At 55.7% G+C, this 10,059-nt stretch overlaps 1 protein-coding gene across 4 annotated transcripts in view; it reads right to left on the bottom strand.

The window, feature by feature from the left end:
• The window catches only part of CDH16 (cadherin 16), an 11,340-nt gene extending 1,314 nt beyond the window's left edge, over positions 1–10,026 (bottom strand). Inside the window, exons 1-17 of one of the 4 annotated variants that reach the window (XM_017539247.2) lie at positions 9,922–9,993; positions 9,157–9,214; positions 8,780–8,863; positions 7,223–7,378; positions 7,016–7,154; positions 6,210–6,368; positions 5,207–5,403; positions 4,482–4,604; positions 4,121–4,271; positions 3,640–3,867; positions 3,481–3,557; positions 3,219–3,407; positions 2,884–3,125; positions 2,164–2,297; positions 1,249–1,491; positions 974–1,081; positions 243–359 (exon numbers count right to left, since the gene is read on the bottom strand). In XM_017539247.2, the coding sequence (XP_017394736.1) occupies positions 243–359; positions 974–1,081; positions 1,249–1,491; positions 2,164–2,297; positions 2,884–3,125; positions 3,219–3,407; positions 3,481–3,557; positions 3,640–3,867; positions 4,121–4,271; positions 4,482–4,604; positions 5,207–5,403; positions 6,210–6,368; positions 7,016–7,154; positions 7,223–7,378; positions 8,780–8,863; positions 9,157–9,201 (2,392 nt within the window). In that variant the 5' untranslated portion in view covers positions 9,202–9,214; positions 9,922–9,993. Of the gene's footprint in view, positions 1–242; positions 360–973; positions 1,082–1,248; positions 1,492–2,163; positions 2,298–2,883; positions 3,126–3,218; positions 3,408–3,480; positions 3,558–3,639; positions 3,868–4,120; positions 4,272–4,481; positions 4,605–5,206; positions 5,404–6,209; positions 6,369–7,015; positions 7,155–7,222; positions 7,379–8,779; positions 8,864–9,156; positions 9,215–9,921 lie in introns of those variants that run through there. The other 3 variants (XM_037742261.1, XM_037742263.1, XM_037742262.1) reach the window with 3 other exon arrangements.
• Positions 10,027–10,059: the final 33 nt, after the last annotated feature.

A 10,059-nucleotide genomic window follows, 5' to 3' on the forward strand; every position in this document is an offset into this window, starting at 1 on the left:
GCGGAGGTTGCGGTGAGCCGAGATCGCGCCATTGCACTCCAGCCTGGGTAACAAGAGCGAAACTCTGTCTCAAAAAAAAAAAAAAAAAAAAAAAAGGGGGCCAGGTGCATAATGACTAAGAGAGTTGGGGGCTTCCATTTTCAGAGCGGGTGGCACCATGGGGACAAAGGTGTTTATTTGGAGGCTATGGTTCCATACACCCATCACCCTCACCCACACAGGTAATACCCAGCCTCCATTACCTATTGCTACCAGGGTGCCCACAAGGATGCCCACTGCTGACAGCTTCGTGGGCATGCCCTTCATGCGGCCCACCTTGCGCAGGCACTGCCCCTCCACATTGCAGCGACACACGATCACTGTGGGGAGAGGGGAGGAAGGTAAGATTAGAGAGGGGAGGGCTCCCCAGCTACTCAGAGCCCCCAGTCCAGACACCTGGCTAATATGCGTGTGTTTGTGTACATGTGTGTATTCACTCATGTGTGAAGATATATGCGCTGGCCAGGCATGGTGGCTCACGCCTGTAATCCCAGCACTTTGGGAGGCTGAGACGGGTGGATCACTTAAGCCAGGAGTTCAAGACCAGCCTGGCCAACATGGCGAAACCCCGTCTCTACTAAAAATACAAAAATTAGCTGGGCATGGTGGTGCACACCTGTAATCCCAGCTACTCGGGAGGCTGAGGCAGGAGAATTTCTTGAACCTGGGAGGCAGAGGTTGCAGTGAGCCGCAATCGTACCATTGCACTCCAGCCTGGGCGACAGGGTGAGACCCTTCAAAAAAAAAAAAAAAAAAAAAAAGTTTGTGCCTCTGTGCCTGTTCCTGTGTGCACACAGGTATGTGTGCCCAGTCATAGGTGTGCAAGTGTGCACAGGCGTGTGCTGCCCATGGAAGGATCCTGTATGCATGTGTACCCAGCTCCCTCCCCCTGCATCTCTCAGGAACTGCAGGCTGCACCCAAGCCCAACCTCACCTTGAACCCGGAGCTGCCACATCTGGGCATTGTGGCTGACCACCACGGGGACTATGTATTCACGTGGCTCCACCCAGTGCAGAGCCAAGGTGAGGTAGGCATGGGAACCTGTCGGGACAGCAGGCAACGACCAGGGTCACCAGCCTGGACAGGCTCTCTGGGGGCTGCTCCCCCTAGGCCCAGCCCCTCCCCCATGGTAGAGAGGCACTTCACTTCCAAGTGACCCCCCTCTCCCTGCCTGGGCCACAGCCTCCCTCCCTTTCCCCACCACATACCATTGAGAGTCTGTAGGCGCCAATCCCGTTGCACCGTGGGGTTGGGACCAAGGGCGAAACTATAGGGACTGTGCCCACTGGCCAGGTCAGGGTCCTCACTGGGTCCACTCACGATCACGCCATGGTCCTGGCGGGGCGTGCAGAGGTATCGAGAGGGCACAGGGGCAGGAGTCAGGGCTGGGGCAGGAGGGCCCTTCAGGAAGTGGATCGCCAGGGGCGCAGAGGTGCTCAGTCTTGGCTCATCTGCAGAGGAGGCAGTGCTGAGCTGGCTGGGTGTTGTCAGGGGAGGGGTGAGCTCCAAGGTCCCTGGGCTGCTCCTACAGCCCATGAGTCTGGCCCTGCAGACTCCCCTGCCACACTTCTTTCCACCTGTCATCATCCCCATGCCACTGTGAACATCCCTGATTGGCGGAGCTCACTGCCGTTGGCTCTGCTCTGTATCACAGCCCAGCTTGGAGATGAACCCTGCCTCCCGGAGCTCCCCATCCCGGGGCCAGCTCTCTGTCCTGAGCAGTGTTCACAGTCCACCCAGCCCCAGTGGCCCATTCACTCCAGCACTCCTTCCCCAGGGGCAGCCCCTGGCCCTCTTGCCACCTCCCTGGCCCTGTACCAGTCCCTGAAGCTGACACTTTGAGGGGCTAAAGGGCAAGGACTTTCCGGGGCTAAAGGACAAGGTTGGGGGATTTTGAGGGTCAATCTACGAGAGTGGTGAGAGACGGGAGGCAGACACCAGACGTGCCACTGGAGGAGTAGATGCATTCTCAGAGAGGAACACTGAACCCAGCTTCACGTTTGTTCTCCTGCTTGGAGCTGGGGGTTGCTAGCGAGGGCCTCTGGGCGGAAGCTCAGTTCTGCTGTCTGTCTGTCTGAGGTTTGTATCCCCTCCCAGGGGCTCCCACCGCTGCCTGGCCATACCTGCATCCTGGGCCTCCACAAACACAGTGTAGATGTCCCCAGGCTGTGCGCCCTGCAGGGACTGGGTGGTGCGCACCTCCCCGGAGAACTTCTCAATGCAGAGCCAGCCTTCTGAGTCATTGACCAGGGAGAACCTGCCGCCCAAGGAAGAGGGTGAGGAGGTACTGGGACTACATATAGGGTTTTGTTCAGAATTCCCCAGGGCCGTGTGAGTTGCTTAAATTCTATACCCTCTCTGTGACTCAGGGGCCACAGCAAAGCCTGGGGTGCCCAGTCTCTCTCTCTAGCTTCAGGATTTGTGGTTGTGGTTGTGGTGTTGGGTGTGTGGTGAACAATAGATCACGTGGGACGGGGAGAGACTCTCAGAACCTGGGAGGCCCATTTCGACTTTGCTTGTTCCAGGTCACCCTGCAAAGGAATTGGAGCCTGGGAACAACCTTGTCTGTCTGCGATGTGTTGGGGGGCGTTGGAGGAGGGCCTGGTCTTCCCTCCAGGTGCTGAGGCATAATCTGAGCTCTCATGGGGTCCAAAACACCCCCACCCGTGCCCTACTTAGTCTACCCAGCCCCAATCCCTGCCAGGAGGCACAACCTTGGCATTTGCCATAGTTTGAGAAATATTGCAGGCTGTCGATAATGTGAATCCCCTCTGAGGCCCTGGGGTCATCCCCAAGGAGCAGGGACGATCCAGTCCAAGTAAGGGGCTGGGCTTTCGGCTCACCTGAGGGGTCGGCTCATGGGGTCGGAGGGCTGGACGGTCAGCAGGAGGGAGCCAGCTGGGGCACTGATGGGGACACTGGCCTCGTAGCTCTCCTGGTCCAACTTGGGGGGTGGTATCACCCTCTCCACCAGCACAGTCACCGTGGCCGTGGCTCCAGGGCCTGGGCCTGGCCCCAGCAGCTCTGCCACACTCCGCACCACCACCACCACCTCGTGACTTGGAGCTGCCTCATAGCTGAGGTTCTGGAACCGGGAGGCCCAGGTCACTGTGCGGGCCTGAGCAAGGCACATGTGCGTGCATGTGTGGGCCCCTTTCCCAGCCACCCCGGCCCTCACCTTGCAGAGTCTGAGTTGGACATGCCCAGAGTCTGGCTCCCAATCCAGGCCAAAGGTCCCTTCCGTGTTCCCCCTCTCAATGGCAAAATCCATGAGGCGGAAGGTAGGCTCGAGGTCGGCATCAGTGGCTGTGAGCGTGGCCACCAGAGTCCTGGGCTCCACATCCTCAGGGAGGCTTATAGGCCCAATCTAGAGAAGAAGATGGGGTGGTGAGCCACCTGCCAGCATCCTTCCCAAGGCCTCCTCTCCTGTGTCTGCTTACCTGGGAAGTGGTGAACTCAGGGGCGTGATCATTGATGTCTGTGACTGTGACTTCAACCTCACATGTGCTGCTGAGGCCTGTGGCAGAGAGGGCATGTTGGTGAGGTCAGGGTAGGAACAGAGGGGGCAGGGGACCTGGGTCACCAGCCAAGGCACTTACCACCCTCTGCGCCTGCCAGGTCCATGGCCAGCACCAGAAGCAGGATGTCCTGGCCAGCTCGGAGTGGGCGTCCCCCCAGTGTCACACTGCCTGAAGTGGTTTCCACCTGGAAGGCTCTCCTCTCCACCCCATCCTCAGGCTCAGGGCTCAGGAGCTGATACACAATGTGAGAATTGGGGGAGCTGGGGGCATCTGCGTCCTCTGCTGACAGTCTAGTTACTTCAGTACCTGCAAGACAGCACCCGCCTGGATGGGACCACAGCCCAGCCTGGGGGCCTTACCCTCCGACTCCTCTTTTGTGCTGAACTGAACTTGAGCTCGTGTGTGTGTGTCTGTCTGTGTGTGTGTGTGTGTGTGTGTGTGTTGTGGAGGGACATTGACATGGGGGCCTGAGGCTGGGTCCTTGTCCCAGAGAAGAGCAACACCAGGCGGTTCATAGAGACATTGCCCCTCTCCCATCCCTACTAAGCCCGTAGCTCACCTGGGGGGCTGAGCTCAGGGACGCTGACTGCAGGACCACGTGCAGGGCAGACAGGCGGGTTGTCATTCTCATCCATCACCAGCACATGCAGTTCCAGAGACGCTGCATAGTCCTCACCACGGGAATTCTGAGCCCGCACCTGGAGCAGATACTGCGGTGGGCAGTGAAGGGGCTTCAGGTCAGGACCAAGGGCAGCTCCAGCCTTGCCTGGCTCTGAGTTTCCTTCTGATCAGCCAGCTCCAGCTCTTCAAGGCTCTTTTCCACTACCTCAGCCTCTGTTGCAGTTGTGACATCCCCAAAAATCAACTGGATAGTGACCAAGCACCCCCAGCCTGCATCCCTGGCTCCCCGTTCACATCACCTCAGCCTGGGCTTCTCGGTCCAGCTCTCTGGTCACGTAGAGGTTCCCTTCTGCATCCACATCAAAGGGTCCCGGGGGATGGCTCTCCAGGTGGTAGTGCACATTACTCCCACTCCAGTGTACCTGGGAGGGACACCCCAGGCCGAGGGGCAGGAACAGTGTATGTCAGCCCTTGAGCCCCATCTGATTTCTGGGTGAGGAGCCTGGGTCCCAGCTGTGTGACCCAGGCAAAGTGCTGCCCTCCCTGGACCTAGAGTCCAGGTGGGATCCTCCTGTTCAGGGCACTTGTTGTTAGTGGCCTTGTCCTGGTCCAAGCCTGGACCCTACCCAAAGTGCCTGAATGACCAGGTTACTTTATTTTCTGCCCTCACAGCCTGGGCCTGACCCCAGGGCATTCCTAGAAGAGGCCTGAGACATTCCTGGCCGGGGTGACAATCCCCATGGCAGCAAGAGGTAGCAGCTGCTCTCTCTGAGGAAGCTTTGGGCAAGTTCAAGAGGTCAGAGCACAGAGTCATGGCTGCTAGAGGATGGCAAGGCAGGTGAGGGGTTGTGGGCCTGCGCCCAGTGTCTTGAACACCCCAGTCTACAGTGGGAAGTGATGGGAAGAGTGGAGGAAGGAGCAGGGGTCACGTGGGTTCCAGAGTCAGCCCCCAAATATCCATGAGACTCAGGCCCAGCTGCACCGTCCATAGTGCTGCTTCAGCCACTGACAGCCACTTACTCACCTGGGCAATATGGTAGGGGTACAGGACTCTGAGATTCTCTGCCAGATGGATAGGCTTTAGGGGCACCCAGATGCTCTCTACTATGGAGACTTCTACGGTAGCAGTGGCCTGATGGCCTGAGGCCTGGTTGCCCATGTCCTTGACCTGTACCAACAGCTGGTAGTGGCCCTCCAGAGTGTGGTCGAGGCTGGTGCTCCCTAAAACAGGGAGGATGGTCAGCTGAGCAGGGGGCCAGAGAGCAGGGGCCAGGGCTTCATTCTCAGCAGAATACCAGACACAAAACCAAGCATATGGCAGGTGATTGGGACACTCTCTTGGCCAATGGAAGAGAGGAATTTTAAGCACTGTTGTAAGCATCCAACCAGGACATGACAGTTTGCAAAGCCACCTCGATATCTATCCACACAATGAATGAGTGATAGATTAGAGGTATAGATGGATAACCAGGATGAGGAGGTGGGTAGATGGTAGATGATGGGTTGGATGAATGGGTGGTTGATTTGGTAAGTGAATGGGACTTTGAGTGTGTGAATGGGAGAGTGTTTGGATGAGTGAGGGGTGGATGGATGGATGGACTGTGTAGGTGTTTGGGTAGTAGGTGGGTGGGCGCGTGGCTGGCTATAATGATGTCTGATTCACTTTTCTTTCCATCCCTAATTCATGCCTGTTGTCTGAGTTTCCAGATCCAGGTCTCTTCTGCCATCAATCGTGAGGTTGCCCAGCCGCATCTTAGGCTACAGCTCCTCAGACTATTCCTATCCTTGTCCCTTAGGCCTGGGTCTTCTTGGAGCATGGAGCTGACGCCTTCTGTTCATACCATTTCCCAGCTCTCCATGCCTGGCCCTGCCTCCATGGCCGCCTGCCTTGTTGCTATCTCCACCTACAGTGCCCTTCCTTCCTTTTTTACCTCTCAAGCTCCCACCCATGCATGTCTTATGTTCAGATGCCACCTTCTCCAGCTTTCTCTGACCCTCCCTCCCCAGCACAACCCACTCAGGCTCACCCTTGGGGCTGAGGGCCAGAGCCCCCAACTGAGGCTCCAGCTGAAACATGTCTGGGAAAGGCTGAGCTGGAGCCTGGCTCAGGATGTGGAATCGAAGATCCGAGTTGGCTGTGCCTGGCTCATCCTGGTCTGAAGCCTCAAGGAAGAGGAAGGGGATGCCTGGTTCATGGTGGGAGGGTAAACTGTAAGGGATAGAGAGAGTGGGGAGAGTCTCCCTTGCCTCTCCTATTTCTCCCTAACCATCATCACATCAGGACTCGGGAGATGAGCCACGGCTTTTTGTCCTACTTCCCAGATGAGCAAACTGAGGCCAAGAGTGGATGGGACCCTCAGTGGAGTAGAGGGATACAACGTGGGACAGAAATGATACAGGATGGGCTGGGCGAGGTGGCTCATGCCTGTAGTCCCAGCACTTTGGGAGGCTGAGGCGGGCAGATCACCTCAAGAAGCCAGGAGCTCGAGACCACTCTGGCCAACATGGTGAAACCTCCTGTCTCTACTAAAAATACTATATATATATATATATATATATATATATATATATATAGCCAGGAGTGGTAATGTGTGCCTGTAACACCAGCTGCTTGGGAGGGTGAGGCAGGAAAATCACTTGAACCTGGGAAGCAGAGGTTGCAGTGAGGCGAGATTGCACCACTGCACTCCAGACTGGGCAACAAAGCAAGATTCTGTCTCAAAAAAAAGAAAAAAGAAATGAGACAGAAATGGCTTCCCTGCCCCTATGCTAACTGTCTGGCTATCTCTTTGTTCTCTGCTGTCCCATCAAGTTAGCTGCCCTGGCCACTCACCAGGCCTGGTGCCCTGGCTCAGCTGAGCTCTGTAGATGGCTTGAGAGAAATGGGGCACCTGGTCATTTTCGTCCCTCACATGCACAAGCACAGGCTGTGGACCCCACAAGACACGTCCATCCTCCGTCTCCAGGGTGACCTAGCAGGGAAGGGGAGTCAGCAAGACCCTGCCTTGCCTGCTCTCCCCTACACCCAGTCCAGACATACCTGTAGCTGGTACTCTGCCTGCTCCTCTCGGTCCAGGGCCCTGGTCACCAGCAGGAAGCCAGAATCTGGATCCATAGCAAAGGGGCCCTCAGCTCCCTTGCCTGAGTCCCCTGACAGCACAATCTGGCCTTCAGCTCCCTGACGGGGCAGCAGCAGCTGATGGGGATGAACAGAAGTGAAGGGAGTAGTGGCCAGGCCTGGGAGATGCCCTCCGTCCACCTGATGGCCTCATTTTATATGTGGGGAAACTGAGTCTCAGAGATGTCTGGCTCCTGTCTGAAGTCACACAGCCGGTAAGCATCAGGACTAAGACTCAGTGGCAGAACTCTTTTCCCTAGACCAGATGCTCCCCAAAACTCCCTGTCCTTCTTTCTGAAGCTTGAAACCTCACCACCGAGATTTCATTCTTTAACCTAAAGCTCTAGTCTCTGCTGGGATTAAAACCTTGTTAGTCATTCTCACTGCAGGTTGAGCATCTCTAACCTGAAAATCTGAAATACTCCAAAATCTGAAACTTTTTGAGCGCCAAGATGTCATGACAAGTGGAGAATACTACATCTGACCTCATGTGACGGGTCACAGCCAACACATAGTCAGAACTTTGTTTCATGCACAAAATCATTTTAAAATATTCAACCAGGTGTGGTTGCTCACGCATGTAATCCCAGCACTTTGGGAGACCAAGGTGGGTGGATCACCTGAGGTCAGGTATTCAAGACCAGCCTGGCCAACGTGGCAAAACCCGTCTCTACTAAAAATGCAACAGCAACAAAAAAATTACCAGTGCATGGTGGCATACACCTCTAGTCCCAGCTACTCAGGAGGCTGAGGCAGGAGACTCTCTTGAACCCAGGAGACGGAGGTTGCAGTGAGCTGAGATTGCACTATTGCACTCCAGCTCAGGCAACAAGTATGAAACTTAGTCTCAAAAGAAAAAGGGAAAAAAAGGCCAGGCGCAGTGGCTGATGCCTGTAATCCCAGCACTTTGGGAGGCCAAGGCAGGTGGATCACAAGGTCAGGAGGTTGAGACCATCCTGGCTAACATGGTGAAACCCTGTCTCTACTAAAAATACAAAAAATTACCCGAGCGTGGTGGCAGATGCCTGTAATCCCAGCTACTCAGGAGGCTGAGGCAGGAGAATCGCCTGAACCCAGGAGGCAGAGGCTGTAGTGAGCCGAGATCATGCCACTGCACTCCAGCCTGGCAACAGGGGGAGACTCCATCTCAAAAAAAAAAAAAAAAGGAAATGTATAACGTCACCTTCAGGCTATGTGTGTAAGGCATATATGAAACATAAATGAATTTTATGTCTAGATTTGGGTCCCATCCCCCAAGATATATCATGATGTATATGCAAATACTCCAAAATCTGAAAACAAAATCCAAAATCTGAAACACTTCTGGTCCCAAGCATTTCAGATAAGGGACACTTAACCTGTATAACATGTACATTCTCTCTGGAAAGCAGGCTTTCAAAGAAACAGCAAGAGGAAGGGTGCCAGAGGAAGGAAAAGCAGGACTTCATGGGAAGGGAACCCCCCAACTCTCAGGCTCACCTTCATCAGGTATAAAGGGAAATTTCCACCATAGTTTTCTGGAACTTCCACAGACAGCTCTGCAAGCTGGGCCTCCAGGACAGCCTGTGGGAGGATTCTAACTTTGTCACCAGGCTCTATCCTCCTGCCTGGGCACTGAGACCCAACAGAAGAGGGGAATTTCTGCCCTTTCCCAGCGCCTGGCCATATCTTAGTCCATCCACCCGCTGTCTGGCCTTTGACCCCTCATCCTACAGTAGCCCTGTAGTCCCAGCTCTGATCCCTCCCATGCCTTGCACTGTTCTCACAGTCATGCAATTGATCCAGGTGGAGTTGGGGGCAAGGGTGTCAACCTCCAAGGCCAAGACCTGAAGGAGAGGGGGCACGGCCCAGCTCACCTGGGGAATGGAGAAGCAAAGCAGCCACAGCCAGGCAGGGACCATGGTAAGGACAGACCTGGGGGACACAACAGTGAGGATCCAGCCCAGGCAAGTGGGGAGGGCCTTTCCACCCCCCACACACAACTAGAAGGCTCGAACTACAGACTAGCCTCCTCTTCCTCCCCTGCAAAAGAGCTGAGGCTCCCCATCTCCTGGGAGCCCAGGCCCACCAAGGCCCCCAGGCCCAGCCACCCTGCATGTAGGCTCTTGGCCCCTCAAGGACTCTACCAGAATTTCACCTCTAGACCTTCAGCTCCTTCTTGCCATAGCCTCTGCAGCTTCCAGATCCCAAAGTGGTAATTTCCTAGCAACCCCCCAAATCACAAAAGTTTGAAGCTGGAAAGTCCCTGAAGACCTGGAGGGTAACTTCCAGAAGTCACCTCTTGTTGCAGGCAAGGCCTGAAGTGTGGAGTCTGGCCAAGGTCACAGAGGACTTGACCGCAGAAGGATTCCTCCTAGCATGGGGCCTCCAGGACTGTCCCGCCTCCCACTGCCACCCTCTAGACAAGGAGAGCCTCTGGAGCAGGAGCCTGGCCCTCGTCTCGTCATTTTCCAGCCCCTGTCATGGAGCTGGGCAGGCAGAGCAGCGACAAATCGACCATCCCTCTAAGATGGGGCCCTGGGAATTCTTTCGCAGATGACAAGGACAGGGCAGTGTTTTTCCTCTCCCCGACACCAACCCCAGCCTCAGCCATGCCCTCCCTTCCGATCCCAGCCCCTCACCCTCCAGTGCCCAAGGCTGGCTCCCTTGGTCCAGCTGCCAAGCGAAAGGGCTCTTTCTCCAGGGAGCTCTGTCCAGGCCGGGCTGGGTGAGGCAAGGCAGGGCACTTGAGCAGGTAAGAGGTTCAGCCACTCTTGATT

Source organism: Cebus imitator, unplaced genomic scaffold, assembly GCF_001604975.1.
Source record: "Cebus imitator isolate Cc_AM_T3 unplaced genomic scaffold, Cebus_imitator-1.0 Scaffold118, whole genome shotgun sequence".
Lineage (NCBI taxonomy): Eukaryota > Metazoa > Chordata > Mammalia > Primates > Cebidae > Cebus > Cebus imitator.